Below are 20,407 nucleotides of genomic sequence, written 5' to 3'. Positions count from 1 at the left end.
GGATCACCCTAATGGTGGCGACCATACTTGACTTGCAATTGCGAAACAATGGTGGAAGCTGTTGCTATAATTTTAAACACTACGCAAGTATACGCAATCAAGTAGTAAATCTCACACAGGTGAGGTCGATCCCACAGGGAATTGGATTAAGTACCACTAAATTATACTTATGATTCTATTCGGTAAATCGAAAGCAATTATGAATTAAAAGCAGTAAAATATGAAAGAAATTCAGAAAACTTAATAACACACTTTAAAGTTGAGCAAGATGAGGCAATAGGGAGGAGAATCCTGTTGTTGTTTACCCAAATTGTTAATGATTAATTACTATCCTATTCTTGGAGTGAATGACAGATTATGAAATAACCTAGCTCCTTTCAGATCTTCTAGATTCTAAATCACATGTTATCTAATTAATTCCTTAATTAAACTAACATGAAATCAGCATTAAGTAATAATCTACTCGTCACATAAGTCATGCAAATACTTTCGTTTCACATAGAACATTGATTATCTTAATTTTAGCATTCTCAATTCTCACTTTTCAGATTTTGAATTGAGATCATAGAGCATGCACAAGGTGATCAATCTTAAACATGAAATTAAGAACAAACTAAGATAATTTCACACACAAGAATTGAGGAATGGTAATTAAACATTAACTAGGCAAAACATTAAACAACAATCATCATCCTCCCTAAATGGGAAATTTAGTTCAGAAATAAATCCATAACCATTCCTATAGCAATATTCAACATAAATAAATTAAAGAGGAATAAAGAAAAGAACTGTTGGAGGATGAATTCTGGATCTTCACTTGAATCTCTATGCTCTTCCTGCCGCCGCTCTCACCGTGTTTTAGGGTTCCAAATCGCTCTCCCTGACTTCCAATCGCAGTTTTCTATTTATACTTGAAATTTAGGGTTCGATGGACGAAAATACCCCTGGTCCGTACGGGATCTCGCCGCGGCCAAGCTTCCTCTCGCCGCGGCGAGAATTTGCCAATTTTAGGTGCTTTTACGTTTCTCGTAACTCGCCGCGGCGAGCCTCTTCATCGCCGCGGCCAGATATGGAAAAACTCAAAAATTAAGTTTTTCTTCGGCTCAGCACGTCTTTCAATGAATTTCTGCACCCGAGACCTCTTTTACTCCAAAGAACCTGAAAACATAGAAAACAAGCGTAATTCCGTCCCAACACAGCTAAGAATGCACATAAATTGGATCCAAAACATAGGCTAAAAATAGCCTAACAAACTCCCCCAAACTGACTCTTTACTCGTCCCCGAGTAAACTAAGACTAAACTAAGAAAACTGACAATGATAGCTGAACTTTCCAACAATTTAATTGTTACCACCACCTGCACAACTTCAATCCATCAATAACCAGAATTTCAACTTGCCAACTCTAAGAACTAAGTTGAATGTGCAGTTTACAAGTAAGTAAGTCATACAAACATAAAGCATCGCAATTTCCATCAATATCACAACTGTTCTAACTTTCCAACATCCCACTAACACATGATCAATAAGTTTGAATGACATACCTCTCTCCACTAATGTTGACAAATTTCTATTTGGAATCAATAGGTCTTTTTCGGTTAGCATCACATGGCTTAGGTACATGGGTAGGTGAGAAGTCATTTAGGCTATACTATACCATAAGCACAATTATACCAAACAAACCTAGACAATTCTTTTGCTTTCTTTCCATATATCCCAAAAACAGAAATAAGAGATTGCTATTTTTCTTATGTGTGTACCTCATAATTTTCTTAACTTTTTTCAAGAAGACACATTTTTTTTTTTTTTTATAGGCACAACACACAATATTATTCTTTTTTTTTCTTTTTTTTCAATCTCTCATTCCTACACTTTATATTTTTTTCACTTACAGCACTTATTCCCCCCAAACTTGCTTCAAGGCTCATGGCATAATAAGATATGTTCAGGGTGAAAAGAGTTGAAGATAACGAATTTAGCTCAGTTAAGTGGTGAAAAGTTTTTTTTTCAAACAGGCTAAGGCTCAACTTTGGGTATACTATGGTAAAAAAAAAATTCATAGGCAGGCTTGAAAGGCTCAATCGTTCCAAAGAAAACTTGCCTAAATCACTTTCCAAACAAAAATCATCAAGGATTTCGCTTCAAGAGAGTATGTCAAACAAATTCTATTCCATGTTCAATCAATCATTCCACAAACCAAATAGAACAGAGGTGATATGTGAGAATAGCAAATGTTTTAAATCTACATGAATCACTTCCTAACACACATCCAATTTAATTCAAACAGTTGCAAGTCAAGCACACAGTTATGTTTTAATCCATTGCACAAGTGATTAACAACAATTCAATCAATCTTTCAATTTAGCTATCACACAAGACTAAAAAACTAAAACAAACTAAACTAAAACAAATAAACTGAAAAATTTAAGTCTCCCCCCCCAAACTAAAATGCACATTGTCCCCAATGTATGAAAATAAACCAGGGTGAGAGAAACTTACCTGAGCCCCATCAGAAGGGATCAAGTCCACCCTTTGCATCCAAAAGAGCCCTCGTACTGAATGAAGAAAATTTACCACCAATAGTGTTGATTTCAGAGTTTTGCACAAGAGTAAGCTCACCTTCAGAACTACCACACATCAATCTTTTCCAACGACGCTGAATCGTTCGAAGTCGCTCTTTAGGCTTTGCTTTCTTCTTATCAGCTTTAACAAAAGAACCCTTCACCATCTCGATCTTGCAACAGGTAGGAATGTCAGTTGGGGCAAAAACATTAAAATTGACCTCTTCATCTTGGACTCGCAACTTTAACTCCCCCTTTTGAACATCTATTAATGCTCGACCCGTGGCCAAGAATGGTCTTCCCAAAATAATGGGAATAGTTGAATCTTCCTCCATATCAAGAATTAAGAAATCAGCAGGGAAGATAAACTTACCAACCTTCACCAGTACATCTTCAATTATGCCACGAGGATGAGTTAGAGAACGATCCGCTAGTTGTAGAGTCACTGTTGTGGGCTTTGCTTTTCCCAATCCTAGCCTTTTGAAGACAGACAACGGCATTAGATTAATGCTTGCTCCCAGATCACATAGAGCTTTAGTTTCCACCGAACCCCCTATAGAGCATGGAATATTGAAACTACCCGGATCTTTAAGCTTGGGCGGTAGTTTCTTTTGCAAAATGGCTCTACACTCCTCGCTTAATGCCACCGTTTCATAGTCCTCCATTTTTCTCATCTTAGACAATATCTCCTTCATGAACTTCACATAACGGGGCATTTGTTCCAAGGCTTGACAAAAGGAATGTTGATGTGTAGTCTTTTGAAGACCTCTAGAAATTTTGTAAACTGCTTGTCTAGATTGGTCTTTCGGAGTCTCTGAGGATAAGGTATCTTCACATGATGATCAATACTGATTGGTGGAGACTGTTGTGGTGGTGCAGGGCTATCAGTAGTTTTCTTTTCTATTGATGTTGGAGTTGGTGCTGATTGATCTTTAACTTCTTCATTGAATGGTTGTACCACATCAGGCCCATCATAATTCTTTCCACTCCTCAAGGAAATTGCTTTACATTGTTCTTTTCCTTTTGCCTCACTAGTGCTAGGTGAATTTCCTTGAGCTTGGTTTGCCACTTGAGTAGCCAATTGTTCCATTTGAGTTTCTAGAGTTTTAATAGATGCTCTAGTTTCCATCATGAATTGGAGCAATAAATCAGCTTGGATATTGGAGCCACTAGGACTTTGTTGTTGGTTTTGTTGGGTGATTTCTCTGTGGTAGAACCCCCGTTGGTTGTGCCCATAATTATTATTTTGGGAGTAGTTCCCAATGGCTTTTGCTTGATCCATTGGCAAATTATCCACATCCGCTCGACACTCTGAAAAGTGATGGTTGCCTCCACATATCTCACAAATAACTTGGGCTTGTTTAGCTTGCCCTGCAATCAGCTTTGTCAAGGCCTCAACTTGAGCTGTCAACTTTGTGATGGCATCAACCTCTAGCACACCAGCTACTTTCTTAGTTTGACTCCTTTCAGTTGGCCACCGCCGATTATTTAGAGCCATCTCCTCCAATAGATCGTAAGCCTCATTAGCACTCTTTCTCATGAAAGCTCCACCACCGCCGCATCTATCGAGTTCTAGTGTTACCAACCAACCCGTTGTAGAAATTGTGAACCAAAGCATCCACTTCTCTATGCCATGATGAGGGCATTTTCGATTAGATCTTTAAACCTCTCCCAAGCCTCATGGAGAGATTCATTATCTTGCCGACGAAGTTGTTTATTTCTCCTCGCGGCTTTGCGTACTTTCTGGAGGGAAGAATTTAGACGAAATTTTGTTGCTAAGTCTGTCCATGTTGCTATAGAATTTGGTGGCAAGGAGATCAACCAACTCTTGGCTCGCTCTCTCAATGAGAATGGAAACAGTCTCAAACGGATGGCGTCATCACTAACCCCATTGACTTTGAAGGTCTGACATAACTCCATGAAGTTCGATAGATGCAGATTAGGATCTTCAGAAGGGAGTCCACCAAACTGGACTGAAGACTGCACCATCCGGAGTATGGCGGGTTTGATCTCAAAGTTATTCGCATCCATCGCCGGTGGCTCGATACATGACTGCACTCCAGTAAGAGTAGGGAGAATGTAATCTCTCAAGCTACGGCCATTAGCTTGATCTTCAACGGCACCACCATTATGACCGTTATTTGGAGCATTCGCATTCACATTAGCAGCCATGATTTCTGATGTTTCGGCGATTCTTGAAACTCTTTCTTGCCTCTTGTTCTTTCTGTTTCTCCTACAAGTCTTCTCAATTTCAGGATCAACTGGTACTATGACTGCTTGTCCTTCACGGCGCATACACTTAGAATTCCTGAAATAGATAGAAACAATCTTGCAAGAACAGATTAGAAATTAGCAAGAAAAAAAATAAACCAAAGTAGAAGTTAGTATAATTTTATGTAATATCAATCTTTATACAATTCCCCGGCAACGGCGCCAAAAACTTGTTGCTATAATTTTAAACACTACGCAAGTATACGCAATCAAGTAGTAAATCTCACACAGGTGAGGTCGATCCCACAGGGAATTGGATTAAGTACCACTAAATTATACTTATGATTCTATTCGGTAAATCGAAAGCAATTATGAATTAAAAGCAGTAAAATATGAAAGAAATCCAGAAAACTTAATAACACACTTTAAAGTTGAGCAAGATGAGGCAATAGGGAGGAGAATCCTGTTGTTGTTTACCCAAATTGTTAATGATTAATTACTATCCTATTCTTGGAGTGAATGACAGATTATGAAATAACCTAGCTCCTTTCAGATCTTCTAGATTCTAAATCACATGTTATCTAATTAATTCCTTAATTAAACTAACATGAAATCAGCATTAAGTAATAATCTACTCGTCACATAAGTCATGCAAATACTTTCGTTTCACATAGAACATTGATTATCTTAATTTTAGCATTCTCAATTCTCACTTTTCAGATTTTGAATTGAGATCATAGAGCATGCACAAGGTGATCAATCTTAAACATGAAATTAAGAACAAACTAAGATAATTTCACACACAAGAATTGAGGAATGGTAATTAAACATTAACTAGGCAAAACATTAAACAACAATCATCATCCTCCCTAAATGGGAAATTTAGTTCAGAAATAAATCCATAACCATTCCTATAGCAATATTCAACATAAATAAATTAAAGAGGAATAAAGAAAAGAACTGTTGGAGGATGAATTCTGGATCTTCACTTGAATCTCTATGCTCTTCCTGCCGCTCTCAGCTGTGTTTTAGGGTTCCAAATCGCTCTCCCTGACTTCCAATCGCAGTTTTCTATTTATACTTGAAATTTAGGGTTCGATGGACGAAAATACCCCTGGTCCGTACGGGATCTCGCCGCGGCCAAGCTTCCTCTCGCCGCGGCGAGAATTTGCCAATTTTAGGTGCTTTCTGTTTCTCGTAACTCGCCGCGGCGAGCCTCTTCATCTCCGCGGCCAGATATGGAAAAACTCAAAAATTAAGTTTTTCTTCGGCTCAGCACGTCTTTCAATGAATTTCTGCACCCGAGACCTCTTTTACTCCAAAGAACCTGAAAACATAGAAAACAAGCGTAATTCCGTCCCAACACAGCTAAGAATGCACATAAATTGGATCCAAAACATAGGCTAAAAATAGCCTAACAGAAGCTCATAAGATAGAATTGTCTTGACTCTCGCCTAAACGGGACAACGCTGAATTCCAATCTTGATCGAATAAAAGGTTGCTAGAATGTTCAACATTTTAGACGAGCTGACAACTCTATTCAATGAATGGTAGCTTTGACTCTCGCCTAAACGGGACACTGATATCAGTTTGTTGAAAACCTTGAAAATTATTTAGGATTGTAAGTTTTAGTATTTTCACTTGTCATTCCTACTTGCTATATGTTTATAATTTCTGAATTGTGTATGAATTTATATTGAACCATGTTATTTTCTGTTATTAAGTTGTAGTTTAATTTCGAATCTTCATTGTTGGTCTAACTTGGCTTGTTTATCTAATGAGATAAATCCCTAGTGGATTTTCACCATTAGACATACATAATAGTGTTAGATCTCGAAAGATAAATATTGTATATGCGACATCTAGCTGTTCATCAATTGATGACACCTTAGACTAGTATTTTTACGATATGAAACAAGAAGATTGTATAAATAAGATTACTTTGACATTCGCTAATCGAAGCATCGTTGGATTCTTATTTATAAACGAAATTATCCTAATTCCTCTTAGCTTATTCATTTCGAATTAGCTCAATAACATATCATTGGATGAATGGTCTATAAATCATTTCATGTCATTCTATATTTTCTCGTAAGAAATTAAATGACGCATATGATTATAATCTTGAAATTCTATTCCCAATTGATATAAATCCTCAATCTTAGAAATCTCCTACTTGTATGGGCAAATCTGACTTAGAGTTTGTATTAGTAGTGATGGTCCAAGATAGAATTACTCATTATATTTGGTATAAATTTAAGTCTTTGACTTTAATTTTAGATTTCAAATAGAAATTTTCTTCTATTTCTAATTCCAGAATACAATACAGTTACACTTTCTCAAGTGTTTAATATCCATCTTTTATTAATGGATTCAAACTGTATAGAATATGAGTTAGGTATTCTGTGACCAGGATCCACTTGCACTATTCTAAGAATTCTTTTATAAACCTAAGTCATCAAAAGACACTACCACATTTTTTTTAATCTATGGCATTTGTATCTTGTTCATAGTGGATTTGACAAGATCAATCTCTGCAAAGAGTTAATATGCCTATATCCACTGAAAGTAGTTCATCTCATTCGCAGATGGATGTACATTCAGGGGTGGATATGAGTTTTTCGTTGTTTTCTTAAAACGATCACTCTAGATTATACCTTATGCAAAGAAATTTGAAATGTTTGAAAAATTTCATTAATTTCTAGCAATGGTTAAAACCATTAAGGTAAGTGGTTAAAGATCTTGCGAACTGATAGGGGTGGAGAAATAGTTAGTAGATATGCAGTTCAAAGATCATTAAATTGATTTTTGAATTATATCCAAACTTACCTCCCCAGAAATTTCGAGTTGCATATTGATGATTAGTTACTAGTCGTTGCCTAATTCCTTCTATGGTAATACAATTTCAGAATGATGTAATGGTTGTATACTTAATGTAAATCATTACTAGATTCATGGATGACCTAATCAAAATCTTAAGAAAAGCTAGAACTGTTAACCATGGTTTGTTAGCTGTTCTAAGTGATTAGGGGTGGACCATCCCATTGTCAATAGATAAGAAAGTGTTTGTTCAAACAAATACTACTTTTCTAAGATAATGACTAAGTCTGAAAATAAAGTAGCAAATAAATGAGATATTTAATTCTTGATTCCAAAAGTGTTCTATCATCTTATTTGACATATGATGATCCCACTGCCTCTGTTGTCTTGTCACAGCCAAAGAGGTTAATACCATTTAGTTTTTTTTTAAGACATAATTCACGGTACCTTGTCGTAGTGGGAGAGTTTCTAGGAACTCACTTTCGTATGACTTGGGAGACACTAGTGATTTAAAAATCCATTGTGAGTTTAAACAAGTAATGGATTGTCAAGATAAGAGACTAAGAAGAAAGCCAATAGAACTATGGTTTAATCCATTCACATGGAATAACCTAAAGTTTTCTATTACAAGGACATAAAAGGAAATTTTCGTTTATAAGTCCATTCAATGGACTTAACAAAACTTCCTGTTCCTAGTATTATAGGTTTGAGTTTATCTAAACCTATGGCTTGTGGTATACCAGGTAATTACTTACTCTAATGCAAGCAACTTACTTTAGTAAGATGCCGAAGCATTTTCTTTCTAATAGCAATCTATAGAAGCTTCACAACTTCTTAGACATAGATTTTATTTATCTAAGGAAAAGTCTCAACTATTCCAGAAAAGATAAAGTCATGAAAGAAATTCTTAAATCAACAGTGAGAGGTCTTAGATATGCTTTTGTATGCCTTAGACCAGACACCTGCTATTGAGTGGGAGTAATGAGTAGGTATCAGATTAATCCAGGAGAAGAACATTGGAAGACAATCAAGTAAATCTTAAGATTAAGAAGAGGAACTATATGTTAGTCTATAAAGGTGTGTTTAAAACTCTTAGACTACACCATATCAGATTTCGAAATTTGCCTTTGTGCTAGTAAATCTTTCTGATAAGATGGTGGTTACTCTGGGGGTCGAATAGTGATTTTGGAGAAGTGTAAAAACCTATCTGAAGTCTCTAGGTCTACCAGAGAGAGACTGAATGTTAAAGTTACAGGAAAGGTACTTATTCAGTCTAAGGAAAGTTCTATACATTTTTGGCACCATTCTAAATTGCCTAAACTACTAGTGTTAATTTCTTGATTAACCAAAAGTAGTTGCCAAAGGTATAAGAATTCAGTATCCCAAGAGAGTAGACATATAGAGAGGAATTTCACATTATCAATGATTTTGTGATTAAGGAAGAGTAATGGTGGAGAAAAGGTTGTGTTTAATTCAACCTTTCAGATCCTATTACGAGGAGTTTACTACTACTACACTTGATTTGTATATCAAAGTGTTAAGATTATTTGAAACACACTTTTGTTTTATATTAGTGCAAGTGGGAGTTTGTTGGGTTTTATGCCCTAATAAAACTCATTTCAATATAATCAGATTTACTTATTAATATAGATCAGAAATAACATTTAATGTTGCATGGTTCACATGATTTATTTCATGATTATATGTACATAATGTATAAATTCATCTGAAACCCTTTTCACATACTTGATCCTGTTTATTGTGCCGTCAACACATTGGAAAGTAAACATGACTATGTGAATAAAGTTTCCTAGATTTATCAGACATAGGGTTTTACTGATATGATAATCTACAGCAGAGTTTACTTGCATTTGGAGAAGTGCTATGTTCTTTCCAGAGCATTGGTTAAAGTAAAGCTCAGGTTGCATGCATGGAGTATGCATCGGAAGGGACCGATATTGAACTTTGACTTAGATTTATTAAACTTACCGTAATATCTATTCCAGTCAATATCGCCTAGTTGATCCTAGATCAAATGATCTTAATCCTGATATGAATAGGCTCAATCTCGAGAGGCTATTCGTGTTCTTTGATTTGTTAGTTAAGCCTACTTTTAGGTCAGGGTGATACGTACATTTTGGGAACACGGTAGTGCAATTGAGTGGGAGCGCTAACATAAACATGAAATCTATAGCTTCTATCTGGCGAATAGTAAGCAAAGGATGATCTCCTTCGAGCTTGACAAAAAGAACATAAATGGTAGAGTACTCATTTCACATAAGCTGAAATATCATTTATACGGGGTCAAGTGTTTTAAGGATAAAATACATTGTAGGGTGTAACGATAATCTAATCCCTTTACAGTGTAGATCATTCATATAGAGGATCATTGATCACATTAGGATTATAACAATGGATAACTAATGATGTGTCTATATGGTGGAACATATAGAGCATTCTATATACTGAGAGTGCAATTCTAAGTTTTATGCGTGGATTCAACGAAGAATTAATAAGTTAGTTAATTTTAGTGCTAAATTCTTGACCTACTTATTGGAAGCTCGGTTATATAGACCCATGGTCCCCACACTAGTTGAGATAATATTGCTTGTAAGACTCATATAATTGGTTTTGATTAATCAATTATAATTCTCAAATTAGACTATGTCTATTTGTGAATTTTTCACTAAGTAAGGGCGAAATTGTAAAGAAAGAGTTTTAGGGGCATATTTGTTAATTATGATACTTTGTATGGTTCAATTAATAAATATGATAAATGACAATATTATTTAATAATTATTTATAGTTATTAAATAGTTAGAATTGGCATTTAAATGGTTGAATTAGAAAATTGGCGTTTTAGAGAAAATCAGATGCAGAAAAGATAAAACTGCAAAAATTACAAAAAGTGAGGCCCAAATCCACTATGTAGGGCCGGCCACTTTTGTAGGGTTTTTCCCTCTGATATTTTCATTATTTTAATGCCAAATAATTCAAACCTAACCCTAGTGGAATGCTATAAATAGATAGTGAAGGCTTCAGGAAAATTACACTTTTTTCTGACACTTTCTGAATCAGAAAAACCTGAGCCTTCTCTCTCCCTATCTTTGGCCGAACCCACTCTCTCTCTCTTCCTCTTGAATTTCGAAATCCTTAGTGTATGAGTAGTGCCCACACACAGCAAGTGATACCTCAATCATAGTGAGGAAGATCGTGAAGAAAGACTTTCAGCAAGAAGGAGTTTCAGCATCAAAGATTCAGAGAAAGAGATTCAGGTTCAGATATTGATAATGCTCTGCTACAGAAAGGAATCAAGGGCTAGATATCTGAACGGAAGGAGTCATATTATTCTGCTGCACCCAATGTAAGGTTTCCTAAACTTTATATGTGTTTATTTCATCGTTTTAGAAAGTTCATATTTAGGGTGTTAATCAACATACTTGTGAGTAGATCTAAGATCCTAGTAAAATAAATTCCAACAAATTTAAACATGTGCGTTTTTTCCATCTTTTTAGGCCTTCAATGCCTATATAAAGGGAAGAAGGGAGTTGATTTCATCAAGCAATTTCAGAGAGAAAAAAAGAGAGAATTTAGATACAGAGTGGAGAGATCAACTGCAATATTGGAGGCATATTTCTCAAGGTTTTCAGCATTCTTCTCTTCTTCTCTTCTCTATTTTCATCTCTTTTCTTAAAGTTAATATGTGTAATTGTGCTTCAATGAACATGAGTAACTAAACACTTTAATTAGGGTTAGATAGATATTGTTTAACATTGTTTATGGTTTTAATATGATTAATTTTCTCCCTAATTTCTATGTATTCTATTTCATTTGTGCTTAATTACTTTTAATTGTCTGGTCACCAATTAACTGTCTATGATTTTGATGCGAGATCTGAGAAGTGAGTGTCAAATATGCTATAGTAGAATAGAACTGAATTTCGATATAGGACGAGAGTACCTATATGATTTAGATAGCTTATAGGGTTTTATGCTTAATGCCTGTTGCATGTTAAATTTATCACGAGAGTAGAAAATTTGCATGTAATTGAAATTTATATATCTGAGAAGACTATAAATTACCTTAGTAAACCTGCTATTGCATAGAAATTAATATTAGGAAAATAATCATATTAGGCCATAATCAATAGAAACAATTGAAATCGAAGCCCTAGTTTTTATTAACTATCAATTTTCTTGAATAATTGCTTCTTACTAGTTTCTTATTTTTAATTCATCTGTATTTTTATTTAACCAAATAGAAGTAAAAGTTTAATTTTAACGTACTTAACTACACTCCCTGTGGGATCGACCTCACTCCTGGTGAGTTTATTACTTGAAACGATACGTTGCGTGTGCAAAATATCGCAACAAATACTGTAATTTAAGATTATTTGCTATAATTTTCTATCTCATAGCAAAAAGAACATTATGACAAGAGCATGAGGTTGTTTGGAATGGTACTATTCCAAAACATTTTATAGTAACTTGTACTTTTAACTTTTATAAATCTAGTTACAATATATTTCAAAAAAGAAATAAAAAATAGATCTTGACATTTTTTTTTATCCCATACAATAATTTTATTTTGGAGCAACTATTATATTAAATTTAATAACTTAGGTTGTGTTTTTTCTTTTGGCAATGGAAACTTAGGTTGTTTTACTAAAAAATTTAAGAAGATATTTTGAAGGCTTTTAAATTATTATGGGTAAATAGCGGCATAAATATCTAAAGTTTTAAGTTTGTAAGTGGCATAAACCCAATGTTTATTTTTAGTGGCATAAGTATCAAATATTTGTAAAACTGTAATTTTCTTCTAGTTTTGTCAGTACAGACTCCGTTTTGAATTTATTAAATAAACATTTGGAAGTAAATGATACTACATGTTTCTGTCTAGACCCAATGATCAAGAATCTAGATTTTATATGTGGTCTGTTCAAGAAAATAACAGAGTTTGTAGTGACGAATTAAAAAAAAATTACAGTTTACAAATATTGGGTACTTATGCCGCTAAAAATAAACATAGAGTTTATGCCGTTTATAAACTTAAAATTTTGGGTACTTATGACGCTATTTACTCAATTATTATTGCCAAATAGACAAAACAAATGTCTTGATTTACAGCAAAATAAAATATAATAAAAAAAATACAAAATAAATGTGTATTTATATTTATTAATAAAAACAAGTACATTTTTTAAACAATAAAATAAAATAAAAACTAGTGTCTCTAGAAGACTAGAAGTATCATATATTATATTATATATTATATTGTGTGGTTAAAATGTGACACATCTGATACCTTACAATACAACTCAACATTTTAAGATTAGAGTTTATCCAAATTATTATACAAGACTTGCTAATAAGTAAAATATATTTGATATTTCTTTCTTTATAATAAAAAATAAAAATGTTTTGTCTAAAAAAATAAAAGAAAATAATATATTTGGAGTTGTACGTAGGTGTGTGATTGGAGGACTATAATACGGCGAACGTAACCTTTCCACGGTGGCGGTCCCACATTTATTAATTTTAGGAGGCGTTTGGTTGGGAGGAATGAAAATATAGGAATAGGAATAGGAATGGGAATGGGAATAGGAATGGAATGGAATAAAATTTAAAATGCATAAAAATAATTAATAAAAAAATAATTAAATTTTTTTTCTTGTTACATTGGAATGATTATTCCTTCCTTTTTAAAATGGAATAGCCATTCCACCAAAATGGTGGAAAGAGCATTCCATTGGAATGCCATTCCAATACTTTAAAATGCAACCAAACAAAGGAATGGAATGAAAATTATTTCCTTTCCATTCCATTCCATTTCATTACCTCCAACCAAACGCCACCTTATTTTCTTTACTCGCGTGGAAGCGCGTGTGACTCAACTGTCACTTTTTTTTTTTTTTTAAATTTTCCGCGACCACCGACCGCGAGAAATTGCAGTTAAATTTCTTCATAATTGATTATCAATTTTTTTTTTGAAAGAATTGATTGTCAACTTATTGGGTCAAGAAAGTGATGCCCGAGCACTGTGGGAAAACGATGACGTATTATGGTTTATGGTCCAAATTACCCTTCGCCCTTTTCAATTTGGGGCTTTTTTTTTTGAAACACAATTTGGGTTTATTTTAAAAGAATTACATAAAATATTAATTTTTTTTATTATATTTTTACAATTTTTTTATAAAAATAATAAGAAAGTTACATAAAACTAGCAAGAAAATAAAATCCAAATAGTATCAGAACAATAACAAAAAATAACATACAGGTAATAAAAAAAAATCAACAAATTAATAAGAGTATTATATAAAAAGATCGTATTTTATGTAAATAAAACAATAAAAAATCGTAAAAATATTTAAAATTTTGAGCAACTACATTTTTGTAATTTTTTTCATTATTTTTATGTATTTGTGAAATAATTTCTTATTTTAAACCTTTGATTTTTTTTTTAGTTTTATTTTTTTTTTTATTTTAAACCTTTGATTGAATTGTCTCTCATCACCCACAAGTGGATTTTACAAGTAAATTCATTTTTTTTTTTTGGGTTTTTTAATGTGTTTCACAGTCATCACTTTACATAGCATTTTGAACATAAATTCAAAATTGTATATACATTTAAGTAAAATATAAATACGTATGAATGGTGTTGGTTCAATTTATTTTTTAACAGTTGTAATAGTATAGATCGTATGAATGTTGCTACGTTTGCGGAGAAGAACCGATTTGGTTTTGGTTGGGTGCTTCGGGATACTACCGGTTGTTTCATCCATGCTAGGACCGGCTCTTGGCAAGGAAGGGTTGATCCTGGTTATGCTGAGACGTTAGGAGTGAAAGAAGCTCTAAGTTGGATAAAGAATTCAAATATCTCCAACGTCACAGTGGAGAAGGATAGTCTTGTTACCGTCCAAGCTCTCCGGAGTTCCATAACTATGGCTTCTCCATTTGGTAGTTGCATCGAGGAGTGCAAATCTCTTCTTTCCAACTTGAATAATGTTAATTTTCGTTTTGTTAAACGATCTGCTAATCGTGTTGCTCATGCTTTTGCTCGAGTTTCATGGTTACATGCTGATTGTAGTTATTCGGTTTCCTCCATTCTGAGTAACATCTTTGATGTAATTGAGCAAGAAATGCATTAATAAAATCATCATCTTTTATTTTAAAAAAATAAAACTTATAAAAAGATATGGGTCATGCCTTATTGTACTAATATTTTAAAGTATAAGCCCAACACAATTTGTACGCCTACATTTTCATGTCATGTTCGGACTCGTACTGACTTTACTTGAGCCGACCAAATTTCACAAATAAGTCAATTTATTTTCTTATAACCCCAACTTCATTTTTTCAATTTTATCTAATTAATAAGTTAATCATTCAAATGTATTTTTTAAAGTTTCAATTATTTTTTATAATTAATGAATTAATCACACAATTATATGTATTCAGATTTATGGTTATATTATATACAACTATGGAGTAAGATTTTATTTTCTTACAGTTGTTGAATATTTATCTTCTAAAATAGTCATTTTAGTACCTATGTTTTTATGTTTTTTGATATTTATTTTTTTAGTCACTATTTTATAATTGTTTACTATGTAAAATTATCTTAAAAAAGTTATAAATAATTTATAATATCAAAATAATATTTAAATATTTTGTTACATGTCTCTTTTTTATATAAGTAATTATTTAAATTTTATTTTTGACACGTTAAATTATTCAAATTTTTTTAAAAAATATACAGGTAATTTTAAATAATTATACAATATATTTTTATTTTTATTTTAAAAAAATAACTAGAATATGTGTGATCATAAAAATAAATTAATTTTATTTTAAAAATTATAGAAGTATATATTTTTACTATTGTTTTTATCAATTAAATAAACAAAAACAAAGCATAAGCTTAATTGCTTATTGAAAGAAAATAAAAAAAATTCTTTGGATTTCCGAAAAAAGGAATGTGAAACCAAAGTAAAGTAGTAGAGCAAGTTGATTCAACCAAAGACTGGCTTTTCTGTGTGAAGGGCATAATAGGTTTTTCATGTAGTCTAGTTATCTCTCTCAAGTTTAAATACAAAAACATTTGAACCTTTCTTATTAGTAATAAGATTACTTTAGTTAATCATCTTCTTTATATTTGTTTCCAATCTTTCTTTGATGGATTCAGTCTCACAGTCTTTCTCTCTCTAAACTCCCTCTCTCTTTCTCTCTCCAAAAATCTGACTATTTGTTTTGTTTTGTTTTGTGTCCAATGCACAAAAGAAAGTACTAGCAGCAGTACCACCACGACCACCTCGATCTTCGCCACTTGAGTTTTCGCTCTCTCCATTTTCCAAACTCCTTTCAACTCAACCCCACTTTAGAATGCCGCCGGTCTTTCGTTTTCCGATCTTGGTCTCAGTCTCCGCCGTGCTCATTTCGCTTTCCGCTGTCTACTGTGCTTTTCCGGCCAGTTTTCTCCAACTGGAGAGGGCTTTCCCACCCACTCACCATGTTGAACTTAGCGCGCTCAGAGCTCGGGACGGCGTTAGGCATGGTAGAAGAGTCTTGCAAGGTGGCGGTGGTGGTGTTGTCGACTTCCCTGTCGTTGGTTCCTCCGATCCGTACCTCGTCGGGTAATTTTATCAACTGGGTTTTTTTTTTCTTTCTTTTTTTGTGATGCTTTTAATGTGGTTTGCATTAATGGGTTTTGTCCCATGTTGGTAGATTTTGTTGATCATTTAGAGTTCTTCTTTTTGTTCTTTGTTACGCATTTATTGTATTAATTGCTTAATTTTATTTTCTTTACTATTTTAAATTTGCCTTCCTGCGTTGTTCTGTTATTTCGTTTGGCTCTTGTAAAAACTGGGGAAGGAAAAAAGAGAAAATAAAAATTTGAGATTTTGTTCTTTTGGGTTTTCTTGTTTTGTTTCCTGGGAAAATGGGTTCTTTCTCATTTCTTTATATTGTACTTAATTGGCTCTGATGAGCCTTGAGATATAGGCTTTTGGTATTTAAAAATTCTGATAAAGTTTCAATCGTCACTTCAAATTATTATTTGTTTATTCTATGTGCGTAAGTGTTGACTAGTTTGATTTTTTCTCTGTTTGCTTAGTGGTTTCTATTTCTAGTTTTGCTCCTTGTTCTCTCCTCTCCATTTTCCTAAGTTGTTCTTTTCTTTCACCATTAATAAAGATTGAATATTTATTTGTTCGTGTTTTTGCTTAGGCTTTATTTTACAAAGGTGAAATTAGGCTCTCCTCCAACAGAGTTTAACGTTCAGATTGATACTGGAAGTGACATCTTGTGGGTTACCTGTAACTCCTGCAATGATTGCCCCCAGACTAGTGGACTAGGAGTAAAATCCATTTCCTTTTTCTTGTTTAATCCTAATAAACCTTACTTAATATGGTGCTTATATATGGTTGTCTCTTTGACTTTCCTACAGATTAAGCTGAATTTCTTTGACACTACTACTTCATCAACAGCTAAGCTGATTGGTTGCTCCGACCCAATGTGCAATTCTGCAATTCAAACCTCATCAACACAATGCTCTGCTGAAAATCAGTGTGTTTACTCATTTCAATATGGAGATGGAAGTGGCACATCAGGTCATTATGTAACTGATGCGCTGTATTTTGACATGATTGTGGGCCAATCATTAATAGCTAACTCCTCCGCTCCCATTGTTTTCGGGTAAGCTTTCTTCTAAAGTTTGTGTAGTTGTTTGAGTATATGAAATGTGAAAGCAAACACTCGTAGGAATGGTACCACATAAGAGAAAGAAGTACCAAATAAGAACAAAAATGAATTGTTCATATTGTAAAGACTTTTTGTTTTTGGAATTTTTTCATGAAATTTGTGTCTGAAGTCTAACATATGTATAGATATTGTATATTCTTTTTTAACTCTATCTGCAATAAGATAATAACTTAAAACTTTTGTTATTAACCCTCTATAATCTATATTACAACTATCTTTATAGTTTCATGTTGATCCGCAACTCGTATTTTTTTTGTTGAAGCTTATTGTTTTGGATGGTTGTGATGGGAACAGTTGTAGTACCTATCAATCTGGTGATTTGACTAAGACAGATAAAGCTGTTGATGGGATTTTTGGTTTTGGCCAAGGGGAATTCTCTGTGATATCTCAGCTGTCATCTCGAGCTATAACTCCCAGAGTGTTCTCACATTGTTTAAAGGGAGATGGCAATGGAGGGGGTATATTGGTTCTTGGTGAGATTCTGGAGCCAAGCATAGTTTATAGTCCTCTTGTCCCTTCCCAGTATGCCTCTATTCTTACTTTTGTGTCAATTTTGTATTTAACTGCTAATTAACTTTCAATTAAGTTGGATCTCTAAATGCTGAGTCTCTATTATCTTTTGACTAATTTAAACTTCAGGCCTCATTACAATTTGGATCTACAGAGCATAGCTGTTAATGGACAAATCTTGTCAATTGATCCAGCAGTATTTTCTACATCAAGCAATGGGGGGACTATTGTTGATTCTGGAACAACCTTGGCATACCTTGTTGAGGAAGCATATAATCCTTTTGTCAGTGCTGTAAGTATTCTGATATCTAAAGAGAATTACTTTGGTTGGATAAAACAATAAAATAAGATAAGATCCATAAGATAGTGTTTCGGCTTCGGCTTCTGCTTCTTCTTCTTTTTATCAATATTATTAATAATTTAACAATGTCACTTACATTTAAAGTGGTTCAAAAGTTCAATTTATAATAAACGAAGATGGGTAAGATCCATTTATGTACGGGGAAATTTGTTGTCTAGAGTACATGTGCTGCTGAGATGCTGTCAAGTTGAGTTTTCACTAAATTTCTAGGTGGATTTGTTTCTCTTGTTTCATCTAAGTTGGGAATTCGTTTAACGTACATGGCCTGAAATTGAAATTGAGAGCTTTTTGAATGGTTCAAATTTAGTGACCATTTGTAATTACAACACACACAAATAGAAATTTTGCTCATTCTCCAAGTAATCTAAATACATGAACCTTCTTTTCTGTAGAAAAAGCTAGACAATATAAGATTATCGGTTTAATGGTTTATGTTGCTTTGGAAGTGCTGACTTCAAGCTGGCTATATGCAGCTGTTAAAAGATGTGCTTATTAGAAAACTGATTTTATTTTTTGATTTGTAGGTAACAAATTTTGTTTCACAATCTGTGACTCCCATCATCTCAAAAGGAAACCAGTGCTATATAGTTCCTACCAGGTTCGCTATATTGTTTTGTTTCCGAAAAGATTCTTTTACTAGGAGACACAAGTAAATTTGGCCATATTAATTTTCTTGGCTTCTTATATCCATACAATCTAAGTCAATCGTACTTGTATGACCATTTTCTTTCAGTGTAAGTGACATATTTCCTCCAGTAAGTCTAAATTTTGCGGGTGGTGCAACGATGGTGTTAAAACCGGAAGAATACCTTATGCGTCAAGGTCTTGTGGTGGGTCTTTTCTACCCTTAGATTGCTTAATGCTTACATCTCAAGTATGAATTATTGCAGTAATATAATTGTTCCTTATTACAGGGTGCTGCTGCATTGTGGTGTGTTGGTTTCCAGAAAGTTCAGAGTGGTGGCATAACAATTTTAGGAGGTAAGAAATCAAATAGATTCCCAATGCCTGTTCCGAAACTTCTCAGGCATAACACAATTAAGGAAAAAATAAGTAACATTATGAACCCATCTTACAGTTTTTAACTTCATTCTCTAGATGATAGTAAAAGGCATTATATCACTTCTCTCCTTTACTTTATACCTTCAAGTTTTATGATTTTCTTTTCTTGTTGGTTTCTTCTTTTGCAGATCTAGTTCTGAAAGATAAGATATTTGTGTATGATTTAGCTCATCAAAGGATTGGATGGGCTAACTACGATTGTAAGTCGGAATCATCTATCGACATAGTTTATCTTTCCTTTCTTTCTCGTAAAAGTTTGTACTGATGTCAATTATGTTGATCTTCTACTTTCCAGGCTCAACGTCCGTAAATGTTTCTGTAACCACTAGCAAGGATGAATACATCAACGCGGGGCAGCTCAGCAGCACGAGCAGCTCATTGAGAGAAATGCTCTCCAAGATGCTACCGGCAATCTTTGTTGCTGTCATGCTGCTGCACGCCATGGTAGTTCCAATTTTGTAACTTAAATAAAAAAAATTGCACGTTCATTATATTCCCATTCCCATTCTTTCTGATTGCGTATTTGTCCTCGCTGGTCTTTTATTTAATGTGATCGGCGAGAGCACTGCGCTTAATTTATATTGTTTGGAATGCCAGAATTGTAGCCTTATATTATACATGTACAGGGCAATCAGTAGTTAGTTGAGTGAGGGTGTTGTAACCATGTAATCTTGTGGCCATGGGAAATTAAAGGCCAAATATGTATTATGTAGTGTTTAGATAAGAGCATAATAGATAGAGAGAAAGAAAGAGAGAGAGAGAGATGTCTTTTGTGGTTTTCTAGTTAGTTATCTCATCATTTTTGTACAACTATTGTTACTTGGTATAATTACAACAATTTCAATGTGTACAGCTTCTTTCCTTTATATTTGTTTCTTTTATTTATTTATTTTTTTTTTGTAGTAGTTTGGTTTAGTGGTGAGGGAAGGTTGGAAAATGGTGAGGTAAAGTTGGACCTTTGGATTTTAAGGCTGCCAATGATAAAAGAGACACATATATACAAGACCCAATATTATAGGAAAAAATTAAATTAGATTACTTTTGACTAAATCTTTTATATTTATGTTCTTTCTAGATGAGTAATAAAAAAAGCATACATTACCTTCCAAAAAGGAAGGAATGTGT

The 20,407-nt window shown here is 33.6% G+C and overlaps 1 protein-coding gene and 1 non-coding gene across 3 annotated transcripts; both read left to right on the top strand.

The window, feature by feature from the left end:
- Positions 1-4,188: 4,188 nt before the first annotated feature.
- Positions 4,189-4,293, top strand: LOC115711725 (small nucleolar RNA R71). Its single transcript, XR_004010604.2, has one exon. It is a non-coding gene; the product is annotated as a small nucleolar RNA R71 (small nucleolar RNA).
- Positions 4,294-15,708: 11,415 nt separating this feature from the next.
- On the top strand, positions 15,709-20,148 carry LOC115711356 (aspartic proteinase 36). 2 transcript variants are annotated; one of them, XM_030639692.2, is made up of 10 exons: positions 15,709-16,223; positions 16,816-16,945; positions 17,036-17,283; positions 17,644-17,871; positions 17,989-18,151; positions 18,745-18,818; positions 18,954-19,050; positions 19,135-19,201; positions 19,411-19,482; positions 19,578-20,148. In XM_030639692.2, the coding sequence occupies exons 1-10, from the start codon at positions 15,973-15,975 to the stop codon at positions 19,742-19,744; spliced, it is 1,497 nt and encodes a 498-aa protein (XP_030495552.1). In that variant the 5' UTR covers positions 15,709-15,972; the 3' UTR covers positions 19,745-20,148. The 2 variants fall into 2 exon arrangements, with proteins under 2 accessions (XP_030495552.1, XP_060967672.1); XM_061111689.1 differs by lacking the exon at positions 15,709-16,223 and adding an exon at positions 16,340-16,658.
- Positions 20,149-20,407: the final 259 nt, after the last annotated feature.

Source organism: Cannabis sativa, chromosome 3, assembly GCF_029168945.1.
Source record: "Cannabis sativa cultivar Pink pepper isolate KNU-18-1 chromosome 3, ASM2916894v1, whole genome shotgun sequence".
NCBI lineage: Eukaryota > Viridiplantae > Streptophyta > Magnoliopsida > Rosales > Cannabaceae > Cannabis > Cannabis sativa.
The sequence above is the reverse complement of the archived record's forward strand: the minus strand, read 5'-3'. Positions and strand labels throughout refer to the sequence as shown.

What these genes read in the sequence shown, in the direction of transcription:
- LOC115711356 (XM_030639692.2), top strand. Translation starts at nt 15,973, where the DNA reads ATGCCGCCGGTCTTTCGTTTTCCGATCTTGGTCTCAGTCTCCGCCGTG. An exon ending in ATAATCCTTTTGTCAGTGCT is followed by an intron (nt 18,152 to 18,744) that starts GTAAGTATTCTG and finishes TTTGATTTGTAG; the next exon opens with GTAACAAATTTTGTTTCACA. An exon ending in TTATGCGTCAAGGTCTTGTG is followed by an intron (nt 19,051 to 19,134) that starts GTGGGTCTTTTC and finishes TCCTTATTACAG; the next exon opens with GGTGCTGCTGCATTGTGGTG.